At 38.8% G+C, this 23,577-nt stretch overlaps 1 protein-coding gene across 7 annotated transcripts in view; it reads left to right on the top strand.

Moving 5' to 3' along the window:
• Positions 1–23,577, top strand: part of KDM4C (lysine demethylase 4C) — a 497,442-nt gene that overhangs the window by 443,773 nt on the left and 30,092 nt on the right. For 5 of the 7 annotated variants that reach the window (XM_059411674.1, XM_059411670.1, XM_059411671.1 and 2 more), the window contains 2 exons: positions 10,605–10,655; positions 13,217–13,387. In XM_059411674.1, the coding sequence (XP_059267657.1) occupies positions 10,605–10,655; positions 13,217–13,387 (222 nt within the window). The remainder of the gene's footprint in view (positions 1–10,604; positions 10,656–13,216; positions 13,388–23,577) is intronic. The other 2 variants (XM_059411675.1, XM_059411672.1) reach the window with 1 other exon arrangement.

Raw genomic sequence — 23,577 nt, 5'->3', positions numbered from 1 at the left:
TTAATCTGTGGGAAGAGAGAACAGATGCCTCCATTGCCTATTCAAGTTTTAATCAGCAGGGATACAGAAACTGATCAGAATAGGGAGACCATGTAGTCAGAGCAGAGGCTGAATGCCAGTGGTTCTTCTCTTTTACCTTGTTCCCTATGAGGGGCTAAAGAGTTGTGGCAGTGTCTGCATGGAGTTGGCTGCTGTTGGGTCTGAATAAAGGTCATATTTTGTGACCATACAGTTGCTCTGTATTAAGGATTTACATGTCCATTCTAGAAAAAAATTTACTTTTGAGAGTCTGGGTCCTTCCATTTAAGGAAATTCTTGCAAGCAGTCAGCTCTTGAATGAGATATAGGGTCAGCAAACCACATCATCATCCAGGAGTAGAAAGCAGAGTCAGGTCCCAGGGGGTTCAGAAAAATATCTCCTCCCCTAGAGTAGCCTTTCTCCAGACTTTCTGATCCTTTAAATTTCTGATCCTTTAATCTGGTTGGATAAAAGAACAGCATCTCAAATGTATTTACTGGAAATATCCAAATGCAAAGAAAAAATGTTAGAACATATATCTTGTGGGACACCTTATTTATTTTGCAAATACGCAATACTTACTCCTGAGGGCCGGAGGAGCCCCTGAAATAATTTGGAAGCCATGTGGGGGGCTGAGGCCTAACGTGTTTTTAAGGTGAGTGTTAATAGTTACCCTCTATAGAGTCTTGATTAGTAGGAGATCTCTTATCTGATGCCTTGGTTATATTCATCTCTCTCAAAATGTGTGATAATGTGTGGCTTCACAGAAAAGAATGTATTGCTGAACTTTTTATTCTGGCCTTGTAAAACTACAAATGAATCCTTATTTTATTTAAAAAAAAAATCAAGAAAGAGATGCATCTTGGTGCAGGTGTTTGGTTTTTATCACAAAAGCAGACTCAGCAGAATCCCCAAGAGAAACTTGTCATTGTTCGTTTCCTCCTTGGCTCTGTTATTCCCATCACGCTTGTACTGCATGAAGGAATGTTTACCTGGCACAGTTGATATTTGCCAACTTCAGGGACTACACATACTGAGGAAATCAAGTCTTTCCAAGAACCACTTACCTCGTTTCATTTTTCAGTATAGGTAAGGTGTGTTTCCATGTAAAATGCTTGCTCACATTTTCACAGAATTAATATATCTCAGTACCCAGAAAATGTTAAGCTTTTCAACAAGTTATAATTGTTTTTTAAAAAGAAAATAATTGAAGCATACATTATTGTCTGATAGCTTGTTAAGAAAATTAAGTAGTGACACTAATCCCATATTTTAACATTGACATTAGAGTGAAGCACCACGGATGAGGTGGAGAAATAAAAATGGAATCTGTCAACAGACAGACAACAGGAAAGGGTTATTTGACATTCCCGCATCTTGTAAAGCATAAGAGACAGAGTTTTTCTATTCCTTCATGTAGAAAACAGCAATTAGATGTCATAGTCGTAATGAAATCCATAGATACAAAATGTAATGAAAATGTAACTTTTTAAGACTATTTACTATGAACAATAGAAATGGCAATTAAAAGAGTTCCAACATTTCTATCTAAAAATCTACTCTCTAGGTCAACATTACATGTCCACTTTGAACAAACATGATATATAAAACCCTGGATTAACTAAAAAGCCCTTGTGAGGTCTCTTGGCAGGAAGCCAGTCAGCCTGCGGTTATCCAGCTTCTTTGTCCTTTTCCACAGGATGTTGGTAGCCATCTTGGGGTCTGATGATTTCACAGCTGCATATCAGCACTTCTTTTCTTTCTAGGCAAAATTAGGTGGTTTCTTGACCATTTCTTTTATTTCCTTTTTTTTTTTTTTTTTTTTTTTAAGATTTACTTTATTAGTTGAGAGAGGGAGAGAGCATGTGCTTGCGCCAGTAACTGGGGAGGGAAAGAGAGAGTGAGTCCCATGCAGACTCTGCACTGAGCACAGAGCCCAAAGTGGGGCTTGATCTCAACCCAGAGATCACAACCTGACCTGAAACTAAGCGTGAGATGCTCAACCCACTGAGGCACGCCCCCTCCTTGACCATTCTTTATCTGAAATTGGCTTGTTTTCTTTGTGAGATCTCATGGATTCTCTCTGTTTAATCCCCCACAATGTGTAGTGGATCTATGAAATTTTAGAGGGCAGTATCTGAAGAAATGTAAGAAATTACTCTTTCGACATTTTTTAAATAAAGCATTATTTTAATTTTTCTCTGAGCTGTTACTGAGTTGATCGGGCGTTCAGAATCCTTTGAATGGGGCAGGAGGCAAAGGAATGAAATGCTCTTTTTTTGTGGGCATTAGATATCGTAATCAGTTACAATCAGTTACCTTCCATTTTGTTTGTCCCTCCTTGAGTACTAGATAAGGCTTTTGGTTAAGTTTGTCCCTCCTTTCCTCATACATTTCTCAGGAATTAGAAGAAAATACAAAATTTCCAAACCCTTGTATTCAATATTTTCTAATTTTACCTTCATATCTGTTATTATATATATCTGTCATGTGTTTGGAATAGACTGGTGCCCTTACCGGATACTGAGAAGTAGCTTTTGCCAAGGCTGTGGGGACCACAGAGATTAACTTTCGGTGATATTTAAGAGAACATGAGGGCTACAGTCATGAAACTGGAAAGGAAAGCTTCCTTCTATGAAACCTCTCAGTTTTTTTGCCATCCCTTCCTGCCTCCAAAGGAACCCCACACATTTCTCTTTCAAGCATGGTGTTAAGCACTTAGATGCATTTAATTAACACTAGATAGAGAGGTAGATGGATATTTTCTTGATTAATAATGGAAATATTTTGTGGGTTTGTCCTCTTTGATTAACATTGGTGGGGTAGCTAGGCAGATTCTGCACTTCTGCTGTTGTGATGGGCAATAGAAAACTTTTGACCAGCTTTTCTTCAACTGTCCCTATGGCTATTTCTCCTGCAATTTCAAAAGAAGGCTAGGAAGCTTCACTTTAGATCAATCTCTCACTCTCTCACTTGCTGTGTCTTTCTCTCTCTTCCCTCCTCCACCCCCCCTTCTTTCTTTCTCTTCTTTTCTCTCCTCCTTTCTTGCTCCCCCTCTCTTTCTTCCTCCCCCTCACTTATGCTCATATAACTACGGTATCTTTATGGAACCACAGCTGCCTATCCCACCATGATGTTCTCTTCTATTCAGGGGGACAACGCTCCTTTGTTGGGAGCAGTGTATCAAAGTAGATAAGGTGAATAAAATTTAATGTAACACCTAATATTTGTACAGTGCCTTCTGTAGTTTACTGTGCCCTTTCATACATAACTACATTATTTCATTTGGTCCTCACAGTCACAACCTCCCTGGTATATGATTGTACACATTTTATAGATGATAAAATTGCACTTCAGAGAGGTTTACCAGATCATCAGGGTCAGAGCATATGTGACATTTCATTTAGATTACTGTTTTGGTAGTCACTTTTCCAATTGGAGACTATGGCTTGGGTTAGTTTATATGGTGTCATTATTTACCTGGGTTTCCTTCTTGGTGGCACAGAAAACTATAAAACCATTTAATTAGTCTGATTTACTTTGGATTTCCTTGATAAGAACTTTTTTTTTGGCATCTATTTTAAGCTATTTTAACCCATTCCCCAACTGTAGTTGAGATTTAGAAGTCCTTTTGGGAAGAATACCATTTAGAGATGCTTGCTTCTCTCTGTTGAAAATGCCCCCTCTGAGGTAATTTTTAAGTTGTATTACCCTAGAGTTGAGCCATTACTTCTCCTTCTCCTTCCCTCCAAGTTGTAATTCCTCCAACATTTTTTTTTCTCCAAGATTACTTGGAGTATTTTAGTTTCTTTCCATTTTCATGTAAATTTTAGAATCAGCTTGTTAATTTCTACACCTACAGAGCCTGCTGTGAATGATTGAGATTTTGTTGTACCTGTAGTTCTCTCCACATTCCATTATTGCTACCCAAGAAGCCTGAAGAGCCCCTGAAATGTAAAAGCCCAAGGTAGAGCTTCTTAGGGCAGGCATCCAGGGACTCCCATGTTCACTAGCAACTAATGAGTTCGAACGTGACTTAGGAGTTGCTCGTGTCAAGTTCCATCTTAACAGTGGGAGACTTCATACTCCTCCAACTCCACCAGTTGATATGAACTTTCCTCTTTGCTGTTTTTGAAGTAAGTTGTTTACTATTCAGAATAAAAAGCAGGTGATACCAACCTGTTAAGAGTTTCCTACATTAACAGAGTGAGCATCTAGAGATGTTTCTTCTGTCCCAGTCCTCTTCACTTACCTACCAAACAAGACCTCTGATGTGAGCTAATGACTCAAATGTAAAAGAATTAGTTTTTTCTCAGTGTCTTCTATAGACATTAAAGTGAATAAGACCTTAAATCTTCTGGAAAACTGCTTACCACCATTTCCCACTGTATTATATATTTGTACTTAAAAACCCACAAGAAATAAAAGTACACGTGAACAAACATACATGTAGAAAATTAAATACTTGTGACATTTTTTTGAGTCTGCATGTGCATTTCTGCCAATAGAGCAATTATTTCTTCATTAAGCCTGAGGGATTTGGGTTTTTCTGGGTAGAAGATTTTTTCCTAGTGCCTGTAATTTTACAAAGAAAGCTTTCATTATACAAGTTAAATTTATATGAGTGACTTCTACTGCATGAGTTTGGTAAAAGAAGAATAGTGTGTATTAATTTATTTACTCAGATCCCTGTAGGGATTTTTATAAAATGGTTTTTAAAAAATACAATAATAATATCTCATGGGTTATTAAACCATAGGAATTAGGGAGAAATAATTAAGTTGAGAAGGTAAAAGAGTTCTGGAGAGAAATGGGAATGTCCATTTTGGCCTATTTATTGGAGAAGTTGCTTCTCCAGCTTTGCTGGCTCTGCATACACAATTATATTCAGATTTACACTATTTTTAACATTATTATATAGATGGAGAACCCAGTCAGGGTGTGATGCCCGAGTTTTCGTGTCTGAGAGACCACCAAGGAGCTAAGCACCGATGCAATCACACGAGGGTTTATTTGACAAGCTTAAGCTTGGGTCCAAGTATACCCAACACAGCAGAGTAGGGACTTGGACCCTGAAGTGACATGCTTAAGCTTGGGCCCAAGTACACCCGACACAGTGGAGTAGGGACTTGGACCCTGAACCAGAATACAGTCAGAGTTTTTAAAGGCAGAGTAGGGGTGGACTCGTCGGTGGGTGAGGACAAAGGGGATGATGTAAGTCTCTAAGAAAATTTGGAAGCAAGGTCTCCAGGACCTTGAGGGGCTAGCTATTGTTGGGAGAAAGGTTATTCATTACCAGTAATAAAAATCTTCTCGTGAGACCCTTTAGATGTATATCAGTGGGTCATATGCTTGGGAATGATTGCTGACACTATCTTGGAGGTTTAGAGATAAAGTTTCACACTTCTCCTATCAAGTGCCCTTGTTAGTGAGATTTGGGTTTGGAAGAAATTTAACTTTATTTCCATTTCCTTCTGTCTCAGCCTCCTTCAGTTTTATGGTGGGGAGGGCAACATTAGGGCTTAGGGAGCTGAGTTATTCCCCTCTGGAAATTGTGCTATTATTAAATCTCTAGGACATTTGTAAACCAAGGGAGACTCCTGTCTTACAGGATTGTGATCTCTGCAAGTTAACTATTTGTTTTTGTTTTAGGGCAGCCAGGGGTGGCTGAGGAATGTCACACATATTACCGAGGGGAGGGGAGTGGGTGGAAAAGGGGTACAAGGTGTCAGCTTTTGCTTTGCCAAGTTGGTTGTACTTATCTCAGGGCTAGACTCGAGTTGGGTACAGCCTTGTTTTTCTTGGCCTCCACAAGGGATTTTCCCAAGATGACATTTCTGACCATCACTCATCTTGTCAGATGGTGGATGACCCTTCTTCAAGGTGTATTTGCAGCTGAGACTTTGCTGGGTCCGATCAGAGAAGATCCACCTTGGCAAAGTATAGGAATCTTCCTTCCTTCTGCCACACAGGACTCTTCCCTGAACCTTTGCTTTAGAGGTCTTATGTGAACTAACTGCTCTCCACTCTCAAAAACCCAATGGGGAGAGATGATATTGGAGAATGCAGTGCACGTTCCAACTTCAGTACTAAAGTTAGGTTCTTGTGTCACTTTAGGTCACCCCAGAATTAGCCATAATGCCTCCATAATTTCACAGGGATGCTTCCTTTGAGTTTCATTTCACTGTGCCCTTTTATCTTCAGTATATACAAGCACCATTCTATAAATAATATTGTTGTAATTTTTTATAAGGTTGTTAGTGCCTTTAAATATTCCAGGTGATAAAATCTTTTTTATATTTTAATATCAAGGAAAATTTGTCTGTTAGAGGATGAGAAAAGATTTATAATTGTATTCCATCAACTCTAGCTAGAATTTAACAAGTCTGTTACTTTTGAGGCAGTGGTGGTATTAGCAGTTTCTGAAACTCTGTCCACAGTAGAAATCACATTACCATTGTAACAGAGATTTCAAAATATTGCTTATGTTCTACACAGCTTTGAAAGTAGGATAGTAATAGTTATTAGACCTGCCACTAGATATTAGTATTTAATACATTATTAAAGAGGCAAAGATATTGCACCACAAATTTGTTTTTTTAGTATTATTTCAATTAGTTTCTTCTGTACTCTTTCATTGTTTTGCTTTATACATTTAAAACCACTGTTCTGAATAGGTGCCCACAGGCTCACAAGGTAGCCAATGGTAGGAGTTCATGGCATTAATCACTGGACTCAGACTGCCTTCCTAACATGTGTACATGAGTGCTTCCTGGCTCCCTCCAATCTGGTTCAGAAGTTCCCTGTAGTGAAGTCTGTGAAGGGCCCCTTCATGCCTTCAACTGGGCATTCTTAATACTTTGCATTTTGGTCAACTATGTCTCTCTTTCCTACCAGCTTTTGAGAGAAGGGACTTTCTCATTTTTTTATTTAATCCTCAGCACCTAGCAGGGTGTCTTACTTGTAAGGAGCACTCAGTAATTGCTTGTTTAAGTGTCACTTTTTTCTGTGTCCCTCCTTGCATTACTTTTCCTCTTTGCATCACTTGCTAGCTGGTTCTTGGCTCTTTGGCTTGGAATTTATGGCCATAGTATACTTGTCAGGTAATGGTGATTTCTTTCATCCTGTTTTGTTCCTTCCTTTCCCTATTCTCTCTTTCATTTCTTTCTTTATTTAAATTTTTTGTAGTTAGCCTATTGGATGTTGGTGTGCCTTTAATGAGCCAATCCAGGTATTAGGAACATCTGTTTTTCCTTATTCAGGTTGTGATCATTGATAGTTAGCAGTCTTTTTTTTTCCCCCAAGTGTGGCCATTTATTTCAACATCAGTAGAGTCTTGGGAAAGTTAGAGAGCTATGTAAGAAGGGCCTCTTTCCTTTCTAAGCCCACACCTGAAAGCAACGTAGTGGAGAGAAAACTCTTCTACATGTAAACAATTGGATCCTATTATTTGTGCTGCCCCTTATAGGTGACTTAGTATGATAGGAAAGATAGGTATAGCAGTGAGTCCCAAAAAGATTTGTTGAGGGGTTTTGTTTTTGTTTTTATTTTGTTGCTGTTCTTGGTTTTTTAAGAAAACCTGAGAACAAAATGTGTTCATTTTACTGAAATAATATGTCTTAGGAATCAGTAAGGATTATTAAGAACAAAATAAAGATGCCCTTTTTTATACCACATTTGGCCTAAATATAAGAAATAGAAGTTAACTCAGATGAAATTTTTTAACTAAATTTATGTGTCCTTCCACATTACAAAGTGTACATTTTAAGTCCTTCTTTTATCTTATTTAAGTGAAATATAAATGAGAGAATTGTCTTTTATTATTAAATAATTTGCCTTCAGCTTTTTTTGAGCACATCAGTTAAGTAGACCTGACTGTTGTTTAAAGAATTTAGAAACTTGCAAGGACTCTTGTATTTTATTACACTTAGTGTTTTCGATAATAATTAAATAAACACATAATAGAAAGTACAGAGAAGTACAAGAAAGAGCAAATAAACTGTAGTGGCTTAGAACAATGAGAACACTGTAGCTGGTGATTCTGTAGGTCGTACATTTAGGCTGTGCTCAGCTGGGTGGTTCTTTCCTTCCAAGCAGATTGCCTCATTCATCTATGGTTAGCTGTAGAACTACTTACCATTTTCTATCTGGGTTCATGTCTAGGGCCCCAGATGTGACTTCTGGTCCATGTGATCTCTCATCTGTCAGTAGGATAATTGAGTTTGTTCAGATGACAGCAGAAGGGTGCAGGGTGCAAGGCTTCTTGAGCAAAGGCATTGTACCGGCATACTTCCGTTGTATTCTTTTGGCCTAGCTAGGACAGGTTGCAAGACGAACCCAGATTTGAGGGATGAGGAAATAGAGTCCAGCTCTTGATAGAAGGAGCTTCAAGGTTTTATTGCAGTAGATGCAAAAACAAGGAGTAAAGATTATTGGTATTTTTGCAATTTACCACAGTGTGTATATGTGTGTTACATGTACATATGGAAAAATGGACTATATGTGCAATTATACATTCTACATTTTTCATATCCAGATAGACTCCAAATCCTAGTTGCTAGTTGAATTGAGTATACCGAGGAGATAAAATTATTTCTTACCTGAGAAATTTCTCAGTGTGTATGTAGAACAAAGGAAGTACTCAGTAAATCAGAAAATAAAGGAAAAGAAAAATGTAACTTCTTTAGGCAAGTGTGTTAATTCCATTAGGTCCACTTCCTGGTAGGTTTTATTTCTCCTCTGATTTTTGTCAACGTTTATTCTGATGGTTGATGATACCAGGGCACTCAAGATAGAAGAGTGCCTGCCTGTGAGCCCCATGTTAGCTTCTCACCATCTCTGAGATCTTGGAAAAGTCCTTGACGTGTACCTCAGCTTCTTCATCTATTTAATGAAAATAACAACTATGTCACAGTGTTATTGGGAGAATTTAATTAACTCAGGTATATGCATGTGTGTTGGTAACTCTACCTATGTAATTGTGCCCCAAAAACTCTCTGATGCTTTGGTGAAATATCTGTAACATTTCCTACTTAACATTTTTTCCCCATCCGTAGCATTTCAAAGTGGCTCTAGCTTTCTTTAAAAGAAGTTGTGCTTTTGGGGCGCCTGGGTGGCTCGGTGGGTTAGAGCCTCTGCCTTCAGCTCGGGTCGTGATCCCAGGGTCCTGGGATCGAGCCCCGCATTGGGCTCTCTGCTCGGTGGGGAGCCTGCTTCCTCCTCTCTCTCTCTGCCTTCCTCTCTGCCTGCTTGTGATCTCTGTCTGTCAAATAAATTAAAAAAAAAAAAAAAGTTGTGCTTTTTTTCTCCCTTAAACCACTCTTCATTTCTGCTTAGTGCATGTTAAAGGAAATTTAACTTCCACAGCATTACCTTGTGTACTAATCTTCAAAATACCATAGCCATTTCTATAATCTGATGGAACCTCTTGCATAACGTCTGTCTTCTTTGATCAGAAATGACAATGTTAACATCAATAAATTCCTGTGCTTTTCTGACAGGAAATATTTTTGAGAATATATAATCAGTTATGGGTATGCTTGTCAATAAATTTTCCCTGCAAAAATAAATCAGAAAGCCTATCAAAATAGCATTATGGGGAAAATCTGTTTTCCTTAATACTCCTATGAAATGTCATGCCTAAAGCTCAGGGAAATTTTTATTTAGATGAAGGCATTTAGTTTGTGTGTTGACCATCTTCCCAGCCAGCTAGTTTGCATAAATTTCAGGTCCTATGTAAGAAAAAGGTGATTATAATCTAGAGTCAGCCTTTTCCTCTATCAATCTGTATTGTGTTTCTCTTTCCCTGACTGACCAATTCCACTTTCCAGACCCTGTGAATTTCACCATAAACCTTCTTTATCCCCCCCCCTCAACCCACATACATCCCTATCCACCCCAAGAAAGAGTAACATCTTTCTATAACTCCCCTTTGTTTTCCTCTTTTCTGGGCCATGAATTAGAATCAGTCCTCTCCCATTTTGAAAATATGTCTGTACCCACTCTCACAGTTTGCTCATTTTTAAAAATTATTTATTCTTTCTTTCATTCGTTCATTTTTTGTTCATCCAGCAGCATTAGTATTTTTCATGCTGTGGTGGGTACTGTAGGAAAAAAAAAAGGCATGTAGTCCTGGTGCTGATGCATGGATTTTACTCTGCTGTAGGAGGAATAGTCAATGAAACTGTAATTTGGGCAGGGTTTTAAGGGAGTTGCAAACACAGGCTTTCAGAGCATTGGGGTTAGGGGAGGAGGCCTCCATATGCCTTCTTTCCTAAGGACCATAGCTTTGTGGCCATGTTTGACAAGACTTAGAATCAGAAGCAGATGAAGTAAAGAGCAAGGCAGTGATGGTTTGGGGCTGGATTCAGCCTTGTTATGTGAAATCAGGGTGCTGCAGTCATACATGCCAATTACTGAGGGACAGCAGAAAAGAGTGGCTTATTAACCAGGGGCTAGCGTTCTAGGTATGTTCTCCACTTACAAAAATGAAACCAGTTAACAGTTGCCCATGAGTCTAGGTAGTTGATGTACTTTATCCTGTTTTTATAGCAAAACTTTAATGTAAGTATTATCCCTTCTACAGATGAACAAACTGAGGCTGATAAAGGTTCAAGATCACAAGATCACACAGCTAGTAAGTAGCAGAGCTTAGAATTCAAATCCAAACCATTGTTTCCTTACAGGTTTAATTCCAATTTTAATAAAATATGCATAAGGAAACTAATACCATAATGAAATACAGTAGTTGCAGTCCTGAGCATGAGTGTTTTTAAGTCAGTTTGACAGAGAGGGACAACATCTGCAGAAAGTGCTGCCATTGCCACTTAGGGCCACTATGTATGGTCACACAGGTTGTAAATTTTGCCTCCTACAGTTAGCTGTAAATGGTACAGTCTTACGGAACAGTCATGGGCCCAATTTTGGAGTTATATCACCACAGACTGTGCTTTTATTCACATTTCATTATTACATTTGAGTTGTTTTCTTACTTTGAAAGGTTAGATATATTTGAAGGGGTTGGGTGAAGAAATGAAATAGGAAACTAGGTAATTATTTCAGCACATATAACATACTGTGGCCTAGCTATTAATGATTTCTACTTCACGGGTACCTGGATGGCTTAGTTGGAGAGTATACCACTCTTGATCTTGGGGTCATGACTTCAAACCCCATGTTGGGGGTAGAAATTACTAAAACAAACAAACAGAAAACTTAAAAAGAAAACTTATAAACAAATGTTTTCTACTTCAAACATAGTGCACTTACTTACTGTTGTCTTTTTTTTTTTTTTTAAGATTTTATTTATTTATTTGACAGAGAGAAATTACAAGTACACTGAGAGGCAGGCAGAGAGAGAGAGAAGGAAGCAGGCTCCCTGCTGAGCAGAGAGCCCGATGCGGGACTCGATCCCAGGACCCTGAGATCATGACCTGAGCCAAAGGCAGCGGCTTAACCCACTGAGCCACCCAGGCGCCCCACTTACTGTTGTCTTTTATTGAGATGTTTATACACCTAACTGACTATAACTATTAGATGCTATACACCTAATTATTCCCCAAACAACCCAGCAGTCACTGGGGAATGATTTTGTTTTGTTAGGCATGTGAGAAACTAGATGTCAGAGCTCACTCTACAACTAGGAGACCGTAGGAACATGCTTGTTGGGAGGGCGTCACCCCTCCATCCAAATCATGAGCATTTGTCCTTAGTTCCTTACTCCAAGGTTTCATCTCCCACCTGGCCAGGTGTAATAAGCTCCCCACTCACCTTCTTCACCTATAGCCATATAAACCTGGATCACTTTTCTTCTATATTTAAACTTCTCCGTGCCTTCCTTAGGCCCATAGGATAATGTCCTGACTCCTTAGGATGGCAAAGGGACTGCCCTTCTCCCTTCCCCACCCCACCCCCATAGTCTGACCCCAGGCCATTTCTACAGGCTTATACCTTGTCTTCTCCTGTCCCACATAAGAGCAGGATGTGGGGAGAGTAGGAGACTCCTGCTTAACAGATACTAAGTGCCAGCTAGTATATGTGGCGGGAGTGCCGGAGCAGCAGAATGCAGCATATCGCCACCATCACAGTAAAGATTAGATCAGGCTCAGCTCATCAATGGATGCTAAACCTAAGCAGATGTATATAGGAACAGGATATTTGCATGGTATTAAAGTTTCTCCCACATATTGCTTCTTAGTTGTAAGGGAAAAAACAGTGATTGTAATGTGGAGAGATTGGACTACAGTTAGTTTAGGATCAAAATTAAGATCACCATTGAGAGCAGAGAGACAGACATGTGCCTCCAGAAGTGATATCCTAAGAAGAATATGACATTATCTTTATAGTGTTCTGACCAGGAATGTAGAACTTGAATCTAATCATGAGGAAACATCAGGCAAATGCTCAGTTAAAAAAAGGAGGGAGAGGGAGTGTTGTATTCTTCAGAAGTAGCACTCATGATCACAAAGACAAAGAATGGCTGTGGAAATGTTCCAGATTAGAAGGGGCTAAAGAGAAGCAGAAGCTAAGTGCAGTACCTGACTTGATTGGACCTTGCACTTGAGAGCAGGTGTGGGGTGGGGGAGTTGGAGAAACCATGAAGATCATTATTGGCTCAGTTGATAAATTAGAACATACATTGTTGATTAAAGTATTGTATCCATGTTAGATTCACTGAAGTTAGTAACTATAACAATACTGTGGTTATGTAAAGGGGAATCCTAATTTTTAGAAAATACACAACTGATGTATTTAGGAGTAAAAGCCCATGATATATGTAGCTTATTCTTAAATTGTTCTGGGCGGAATATATATGTGTTTGTGTGTGTGTGTATATACATACACACACACATATATATATATATATACACACACACAATTTTTAATATATAAATATACATGTATATAAAATAGAGACAGAATGTGCAAAAAAGTAATGGCAAAATGTTAAAAATATTGATAGATAACAGATGAATCTGGGTAAAGGGTCAATAGTATGTAGGTATCTTTGTGTACTACTCATATACTTGTAACCTTTAAGTTTGAAATTATTCCCCAATAAAAAGTTCAGAAATTAAAAATATATATCATGAGCATGTGAATTTTTTTCCTAAATAAATATATATTTTATTTTCTGTCCCTCCCTTTTATCTTTCTCCTGTTTCTTTTCTCTCCTTTTTTCTGTGCCACCTCTTTTAGAAGTCCAAGGCTGGTGAGAAGGGTATCTCTGTGGGGCAGACGGTCATCACAAAGCATCGGAACACCCGCTATTATAGTTGCAGGGTGATTGCTGTGACATCGCAGACCTTCTATGAGGTCGTGTTTGATGATGGCTCCTTCAGCAGAGACACATTCCCTGAGGATATAGTGGTGAGTAAATTCTGGGGTCCCTGCTCCCCAGTTCATTTTTTTTCTTTTCTTTTCTTTCTTATTAACATAAGTTAACTTATTAACTGTTTAACTTACTAACATTTGCCCCAGAGGTACAGGTCTGTGAATCATCAGACTTACATATTTCACAGCACTCAGTTGATAAATTAGAACATACATTGTTGATTAAAGTAAGCATACCCTCCCTGATGTCCATATCCAGTTCATTTTTGTATAACTAAACTAGCCGTACCTTTCAGCTGTCCTGCTTTTGGCTTTTGGAGTAACTCATTTCACTTAATACTTGATCCAGGTGTGCTTTTCGGCACTGCAAAGAAGTATTATTTTCTAGGAGGTTCTCAGTGTTCTTCATAGGCGTCCTATGAACTTAGACTCATCTTCCCAAATTCTTGTAATTAAATGAGAAGTGTATGTGTCCAGGAAACATAAAATGCAAATTCACCTATTCTTTTCTGTTACAGAGCATGAGCATATTTGAATTCTTTTATTACCTCCTTTTCCTTATGCTTAACTGGAAAATATGGCTTTTATTAATCTGACCCAACAGTGATATCTGTGATTCAACAGAAACCTCTGTGCATGTGTCATATGGGAATAACAAAAGTCACACAGGAAAGAGATGGTGACTTTTACTGATCATCTTAACTGGTCTGGTCTGTATAGGAGGAGTAGGTGTGTGCGTATTCATGTCTGTCTGTCTCCTTCTTCTGTCCCCTCCATTAACACCTTGGGACTTAGAGAAACTAGTGAACGTGTCTCATAGGTTTGCTTTTTAATAGGATGTTTCACAAGAAGAATACTTTCCACAGAAGGTTTTTTGAAACCAAGGTCAAATCACTTACCTGAGACCAGGGTTATTCTAGTGGTCATCTTGTTATCTCTTTTGTAGTTAAGAGAAATGGCATTTGGGGAGAGCCAGGCCTCAAAAATGTTGTTGTAACCTCTGCTTTATCTTGGGTCTGTTGATGCTTTGCTCTTGTTTATACTTGGAAGGACATTTCTTAATGATTCTTTAATAATTATGTGTTATGTGCAATTGACAATTAAATGTAACTGTAGCAGACTGCTCATAAATATTTCTTGAATTTTGTTCTCCTGGGGCAAAAGTAACATTGATTCAGTCAGCTTTGTTATGCTTACTTTTCAGTGCCATTAAGAGGCACAAGTATGTAAACAAAGTGACCTTATCTGAAAGATTTTTAAAGCAAATGAATTTAGACAAATAAAGAAATTTGAGGATTTGATTATATAGCCAAATGGTGAACTGTGTTTCATTGCAGAATTCTACCTGAAGCTTCACTTTACTGCATTGCCATTGCCATCCATAATCAGCAACCGAGGTGACATGCTCTCCTGGTTAGAATTAGTTCTTTTTTTTTTTTTTTTTAAAGATTTTATTTATTTATTTGACACAGAGGGAGGAGAGGGAGAGAGAGAGAGAGCATAAGCAAGCCAAGTGGCAGGCAGAGGGAGAGACAGAAGTAGGCTCCCCACAGAGGAGGGTGAGCCCAATGTGGGACTTGATCCCAGGATCCTGGGATCATGACCTGAGCTGAAGGTGTAGATGCTTAACCAACTGGGCCACCCAGGACCCAGGCACCCTAAAATTAGTGTCTTGAAGTACTCAATCCACAGTTACTGAGAGCCTGCTGTGCGCTACCACTAGGTGCTGGGAACGATAATGAGAACGTTCGTGTGATTCCTGCTCAGTCTCAAGGGAGACAGGCTGGTAAATGGGTACTTTCTATACCATGTGAGAAATGCAATAAATGAACCAAAATCAACTTACCACCTGCTGGGTCCAGAAAAATGGACTCCACAAGATTAGTTAGGCTGACACGGACATGTACCACGGGCCAGTACTTCATCAAGAGTTTGTTGTGCTTGAACTGATTTCATCCTCACAACCCCACATGCTAGTTACTACTATTTTTTACATTTTGCTGCTGAGGAAACTGAGGCATTAGGAGGTAAATAACTTCTCCAAGGTCACACATAGCTAATCAGTGTCAGGAAGAGTATTCAGACCCAGAGTCTGGCTCTGGAGCCTCTTCTTAACCCCAGGAAGAAAGTAGGAGGAGGGATGTGCAAGGGTGAGAAAAGCAGAGAAGGATGCAAGAGACCAGGCCTTGCTTTCAGCCCTGCCCAGGTGCGTGCTTAATTAAGAGCTGGCCTTCTTTTGTGCAGGTGACCACTGAGCTGGCGGAGTTGAGTTTTTCCTGGGCATTGTGGGGTGGGATGGGAGACTTCTGAGCAAATAGTTAGGTCTTTATCCATGGTAGTCTTTTAATGAATCCCAAATTCCCTTTCACTTCACAAGTCTCTACCATACCCAGCTGGTTTTAAGCTTTCCTAAAATGTCTTTAGCTTGTATATTGGAAAAGAATGTCTGTGATCCTGGAAGTTTTTTTGAAATTCTAAAAATCTCTCCTTTGACACCTTCTGTTTCCTCTCTCTGTGAACCCCATACAAAGATGATTTTAAGTATGTGTGGGCGTTGTGAGAAGAACACAGGTCCTAAAATTCATAGAATTGTTCAGGAGCACCTTGGCTTTTAAGTCAGTAAGAATGAAGAAGCAAAACTCTTTATAGCTTGATTAGCTATTATGTGGCACATTTGTTAAAGGATTTGAGGTTTAGCAGCAGGTTGTGTATGTGTGTGGGTGTGGTCGAGGGAGGGGCAGCAGATGCATGTGCCTGGATTTGTGTGAATGATCAATTCTGCAGGAGAAAATAAATTGTAATAATCTGTGAGCAGGTCTTCTCTTTTGTCTGATTTTGTCTCCCTTAATACCCTGCCATACCCCTTCCAATCACTTGCATTATAGAAGTAGGAATATTTCAATCATGTTTTATTTCCAAATACACTTTTATTTTTTAAAGTTTTTTTTTTTAAGATTTTATTTATTTATTTGACAGAGAGAGAGAGAGAGATCACAAGAAGGTGGAGAGACAGGCAGAGGGAGAAGGAGAAGCAGACTCCCTGCCAAGCAGAGAGCCAGATGCTGGGCTCAATCCCAGGACCCTGAGATCATGACCTGAGCTGAAAGCAGACCCATAAGCATAACTGACTGAGCCACTCAGGTGCCCCAAATATCACATACTTTCTAATAGTATCACCATTTGATGGCTGCTGTGACCTATTCATCTTTGTTATCTTGGCGAGGAATGAGATATCCCCAGCTTTACTACATTGGTGGCTCTATAGGGAAGAGTTTTTTCCAGCGTTGTGTTAGGGTTCTTCAGAGAAACAGAACAAATAAGGGTTGTGTGTTTGTATTTAATATAATAAATATGTTAAAACTATGTATATATAAAGAAGCTATATGTATAAAGATTGTGTGTGTATATATGTTATATATATGAAATTTTAAAAAAATTTTATTTAAATTCAATTTATTTAACATATAGTGTATTATTAATTTCAGGGGTATAATACCCAGTTCTCATTACATCAGGTGGCCTCCTTAATGCCCATTACCCAATTACCCCATCCCTCACCCAACCCCTCTTGCAACCCTGTTTGTTCCCTATGGTTAAGAGCCTCTTATGGTTTGCCTCCCTCTCTGTTTTTATATTATTTTATTTTTCCTTCCTTTCCCCTGTGTTCATCTGTTTCTTAAATTGCACATATTGATGATACGGGACATTATGTGATTACGGAGGCTGGGAGACCCCAAGACCTGCAGTTGGCAAGCTTGAGACCCAGGAGGGCCAATGGTTTAGTTTCAAGTCCAAGTCCAAAGGCCTAAAACCCAGGAGAGCTGATGGTGTAGTCTTAGTCTGGGAGCCTGCAGGCGTGAGATCCATGAAGAGCAGATGTTTCATCTCAAGTGTAAAGCCCAGAAGAGCCAAGTTCCAGCTCCAAGCCAGTCAGAGAGGGGGATTCCCCTTCCTTGGGGGGAGGGTCAGTCTTTTGTTCTGTTCAGCCTTTAATTGATTGGATGAGGCCCACTCAAACAGGGAGGGTAGGGAGGGTAGTCTGCTTTACTCAGTCTATCAATTCAAATATTAAACTGATCCCAAAATACCTTTAGAGACTTACCCAGAATAATGTTTCACCAAAGACTCTTTTCTTCACCTTGTCACATGATGAGAAGCTCTGATTCTGTGGCAGAGTATAGTTTCCTTTTCCATAAAGCAGCCACATTGTATCGTTGGCTTGTAGCACACTATGGATCCACTCCATTAGCCATATACTTTGTCCTCGTCGTCATCTAGCTTTCCCTGGATTTTATAAGGCAAACTTTTAAAATTTAAAAGATCATCAAGGATTGGTTGGGTTCTATGTTTCTTTCTGAAATTGAGGAAAGCTGCATGATTAAATGCCTTTGTAGTGTAGTATGTCAACTAGACTGGTTTGAGATGGGGAATTTGATGTTGTGTTTTAAGATATAATGTAGTGTATAATTAAGTATATTATAAATCTATTTACATATAAATTATACTTATTCCTGTATATAATAGAATGCAAATATACTCATAGCACCATTTTTCAGGCCCTTAGGTGCTGCAATCATCCCACTTCCAGTTTTCTTTTTTAAATATTTTATTTATTTGACAGAGAGAGAGATCACAAGTAGGCAGAGAGGCAGTCAGAGAGAGAGAGGGAGAAGCAGGCTCCCTACTGAGCAGAGAGCCCATTGTGAGGCTCGATCCCATGACCCTGAGATTATGACCTGAGTGGAAGGCAGAGGCTTAACCCACTGAGCCACCCAGGCGCCCCCACTTCCACTTTTGATATCCATCTATACTAGAACTGTCCTCTGGGAGATGGGGATCCTGCCTAGCACCCTAATGGGGACTTTAGTCATCAGATGAGAAAAAAAATGTCATCAGGTTTGTTGCTGTCTCCACATCTTGCTGATGATGGCAGAATAATAATTTGGTGGAAATACTAAATACATTCCACACTCCTTAGATAAGTTTTGTTTTCATTCACTAATATACCTCTGGCATCTGACACTGGGCTAGAAAATGATTTTTTCTATTGTTTTTCTGTAACTCTAATTCACACAATATGCTTATCAGGTATGAATGCTTCTGGGAAGGCTTTTTCAGCAATGCAGTATGACATCAGTGTTACTGGCTAGTGGAGCGCTAGCTTCTCAGAGCTGTGGGTATTTGCTACCTAGAACAGCTATAAGGATACAGCACAATTTCAGTTTTTCAACTTTGAAAATCAAATTGAGAAAAATCAAGTTCAATCATCCCAAGCTATATATTTATGTGTGACATAAAATATAGTCCCTTATGCAGCCTGGGGCTTTAGTGAATAAAGTTGCAGTCCTTTAGTTGTAGATTCTTGTGTTTTATAAACACAGCAGAAGTGAAACCTCTAATGCAGGCTCGCCTATCCATGTTTGAAAATAAATTTACCAGGCATTAAAATGCCAGTGTTAGGATTACATAACTAGAGAGTATTTGGAGAGAGAAACATTCTTTGGACTACCAGGAAATTTCTTCCCATACCTAGGTACATTATTTCTTTGATAGCTAGAAAATGTTCAAAATTTTTTCTCTCAACAATACACCTGCAGAATGTGTCTATCAGCCCAGTTGAACTCAGTATGCAATCTGTAGGTGTCAAGGGAAATAATAAAAGATGTATTGCTACATGCCTCCATCTGTCAGTCTGTGAAATTGCGATACACTTCCTGATGAATTTTTTTGTCTCCTCCTATTTTGATGGGAATGAAAGTTGCCCATCTGAGAGAAGGCAATGAGCACTTCCAGGGCCTGCTTTTAGCTGCTGCTAAAACTTGGAATCTTCTAGCATGCCCATGTGGACACGAGAATGATGGCTGCTTCCTTTCATCTGAACTTAGAGCTCATTTCAAGGGAGGAGAATGGTGTGGGAGATCTGGATAGCTCTAGGACGAACACATAACATTCACCACCGGTTGTAAGAAGAGAAACAGGACCATTTAGAAATTTGACAACAAGGATCCATCTCTGAAATTTCCATGAAGACTTGCTACATCTTTCAGCCTCTGTTGAAATGTAAAATAAGCACAGGAACTGTACTCTTCAGGATTCTCGGAATGAATTGTCATGGCCTTTAGTTTCTGTAGGAGGTACCATATAAACTGAGGTTCTTAGAGCTAGTTATTTTTTTCCCGGTAATAGGCAAATTGCTTCAGCGTTCAAACCTCAGTGTTTTTCCCCCACTAAAAAGGGAATAATAATTTCTACCGCTAGGATTATTGAAAGGACTGAATGAGCTAAGTACCTGACACAGAGTTGGTACAAAATCAAATTTTTAGGATATTAACTTCAGTCTGTAGAACTTTTTTTTTTCCTTTAAACTCCTCATCTAGTTTATGCTGCCCTTCTCTGGTCTTGATGAAGTTTAGTTGGAAAGTATGTTAGTAGGAATAGAATCCTGTTCCTACTTATTAGTTAAATGGATTCCCACACATACATGTAATATTTCAGAGCCAGCTTACCATTTCCATTGCTGTAAAGCAGTCCTAGCATCTTCAGACTTTTAATAAAGAACCTGATTCTCAGCATTTATGCTTGTATTCTTCTGGGTGTTTAAAGTGTTATTTCAGTGGCTTTTTATAACAAAACCTGTTCCAAAGTAAGTTCATGCTCATTTCACAGATATGATACTTGCCAGGTCACAAAAAAAAAAAAAGGCTTTGAAAAAGCTTTGTTCAAGCTTCTCAAGCTATGTGGTAACACAGCTAGGTCCAGAATGCAGGTTGGCCCTCTGCATTCCATTCTTATTGCCTCCATGCTTTTGGGTACCTTTCTAGGAATTCTGCTCGCTGTCACTTAGCATAGCTCTGGTAGAGTACCTTGCACCTCCTTTAATGGACATAGTGTGGGAGCTGCTCAGTAGTCAGCATTCTACAAGGCCCCACTCAGCAAAGTAAGTGTAGGGGTGACTCTGAATGTTCCAGAGGCAAAAGAGAATATTTGAGGGAGTTGAATAAACTTCTTAGTTGTTCCCAGAATTATTCTGGGATGTAGAAACATTCTATGCCATGAGATCCTGGGAAGCTTTTTAAAATTCTTATTGGTTGGCCCCTAGATTTTGAGGTTCTCTGGATTTTCAAGTAAGGTGGAAATCTCACCCCATCCCAGACCATCTAGGTTATGTTTGCTCCAGATTGATGCCCCTTACCTTCCTCTTCCTTTGACAGTCTTAGTTCTTCTAGAAATGATGGAAATTTGCCAGAGATATCTCTGAGAACTTTGGTTGGTTTAGGATTGCTGCAGGTATGGCCTATATGGCATTTAACTGCTCAAGAGTGGTGCCCTTGGTTCTCTTTCTGGACTGTGGAGCTGAGAGTCTGTGAGGTGTAGGCTTTGCCAAATTCCCATTAACTTTTACTCTTTTGGGAAGCCTTTTAATCATGTAAAAGAATATCTGTTATTACTTTTAATTTTATTTAATGTTTTTAAAATTTTTTTATTATGTTATGTTGGTCACCATACAGTACATCATTAGTTTTTGATGTGGTGGTTCATGATTCATTGTTTGTATATAATACCCAGTGCTCCATGCAATATGTGCCCTCCTTAATACCCATCACCAGACTAACCCAACCCCTGCCCTCCCTCCCCTCTAAAATCCTCAGTTTGTTTCTCAGATTTTAGGCTATTTGATTTAAAGTTTACTTTTCAAAGTCTTCAAATTCAACGGACAGATTTATTCATAAATTTAATAATTTTTGCATAAAAAATAAGTGCAAAAGATTATTCCCTTGTAGTGTTTATATATTACATAAATTTGACAGGTCAAATCCTAAGCTTTTTAAATTGAAGTAACCAAATTTCCTTGGAAATCTTAACATGATTATAGATTCAATATATATGGTTCTTTATTTTTTAAATATATATGGTTCTTACAGTTGTAATTTTTTTAAGTATTTAATGTTCATAACTAGTTAATCAGGTATTAGCTTAGTACTTCATATTCTTCTGAATATTTCAAACACCTTCAAGAAACAACACATGAAGAGGTTCAATGTTTATGAAATACACTACTGCACCTTTATAAACATGATTTGTAATGGAGAAATTGTACTTCATTAATTGATGGGTAAATAAATAGAATCTACCCAACTGAGGGGGAATATTACTATATTGGCCAGGAGTTTATTTAGAAAAAATAATCAAAGAACTTCAAGACCATTCAGAGTAATAGAGTGTGGTTGTGTCTTTGAAGACTAAATGCACAGTTTCTGGTCAAGGGCTCCTGAGGTCAGCTTTCATCTGTCGATCAGCTCTCTAAACAGTGTGCCCTTCACTGAGGCCCTAACTGCTCTTATAGGTTTCATGAACAGTCTCACTTTAGTGGGGGTACTTATTTACCAGACCCTGCGATTTTATTCACTTGTGTGTAATTCTTATGTATGTGGCTTTTTGCATGAAAGCGTAGGCATGTGAATGAAATGTTGAAGCCCTTGTTTGAGTTGGACTCCCTTTCACTTTTATAAATTGTATGTATCTCACTGACTCCAATTCTTCAGCCATCATATTGACAGTTTCCATTTAGCACTGGTGATCCTCTGAAGAAAAAAGTTTGTCATCACCCTGATATCTCATGTAGGAGATTAACTAGTTGCCCTGAAGGCACAATGTCTGTTACATTTTTCTTCAAATATATACTTTCCTCATTTGACAGTGTTTTTCTCATTTCTCTTTTGGTAATTATCTCAAGGTGATTGGTTTGGGAACTTACTCCCAGGAGATAGGTTCTTGGTATTTCCTTCCCATCCTTTTTTTTCCCAAGGGGGCTCAAGGTATGTAACATCTCATCTCCAGTCTAACAAAATCAAAATAACTACCTTGAACTTGAGGGCAATGTTATTAATCCAGGACTTCGCCATCTCTTCTTGGCATAGAGCTTAAGCCCAAGAGTAGCAGGGGCCATGAACCAAATCTACCCTATGTTTGGGAATATCCAATTTATATCAGTCATTTTTAAAAAATATTTATTTATTTATTTGTCAGAGAGAGAGAAAGAGAGAGCGCACAAGCAGGGGGTGTGGCAGACAAAGGGAGAAGCAGGCTCCCTACTGAACAAGGAGCCCCATACGAGACTCGATCCCAGGACCCTGGGATCATGACCTGAGCCAAAGGCACATGCTTAACTGACTGAGCCACCCAGGAGTCTCATTCTTTTTTAACTACTTATTCAGCGCTGTGGTAGGCACCACGGGACGATTCAAAGATGTATAAACATAGATGTAGAAGTGATCCTGTGTCTTCTGGAGGTAAAATAAAATACCAAAGTGGGTCTGAAATACTGAAGAAAAAAGCTGTTCCCAGAAACATTCTATTCTGTGGGATTCTGGGAAGCTCCTCAATTTTCAAGTCAGGTGGCTATGCAGACATTACAATGGTAGAGACCAGGTTGATGGAGATACCACTTATCAGTAAGTCCACTTCAGCTTTGGGAGTTTGTTATATATTTTACACTTTTTCTCCTAGTCTAAATAATTTTTCATTGTATGAGTATAATTTATTTTTTTTATCCATTTGCTGGTTGATGGACATTGGATAATTTTGAGTTTGGAGCTATTATGAATAATGCTGCTATGAACATTCGCTTTCAAGTCTTTGTGTAGATGTGTGTTTTCATTTCTCTGTGATAAATATTTAGGAGTGAGAATATTGAGTTAATAGTAAGTATATGTTCAGCTTTTAAGAACCTGCCAAACTATTTTCCAAAGTGGCTGTGCAGTTTTATATTCCTACCAGCAAATATGTGAATTTACGTTTTCTCTTCATCCTTACCAAAGCCTGGTATTGTCAGTCTTTTGGATAATAACTCTTCTAGCGGGTGTGTAGTAGGATTTCAGTGTGATTTTAGTTTGTATTTCCTTGATGGCTAATACTTTTGAGCATCATTTTAAGTGCTTATTCGGCATTCAGACATCATCTTTGTTGAAAGGCCTATTCAAATATTTTACTTATATTTTTTTACTGCATTGTAAGTCTTTTTAAAAATATTCTATATAGGGCGCCTGGGTGGCTCAGTGGGTTAAGCCGCTGCCTTCGGCTCAGGTTATGATCTCAGAGTCCTGGGATCGAGTCCCGCATCGGGCTCTCTGCTCAGCAGAGAGCCTGCTTCCCTCTCTCTCTCTGGCTGCCTCTCCATCTACTTGTGATTTCTCTCTGTCAAATTAATAAATAAAATCTTTAAAAAA

This window comes from Mustela nigripes, chromosome 9 (assembly GCF_022355385.1).
Source record: "Mustela nigripes isolate SB6536 chromosome 9, MUSNIG.SB6536, whole genome shotgun sequence".
NCBI lineage: Eukaryota > Metazoa > Chordata > Mammalia > Carnivora > Mustelidae > Mustela > Mustela nigripes.
The sequence above is the reverse complement of the archived record's forward strand: the minus strand, read 5'-3'. Positions and strand labels throughout refer to the sequence as shown.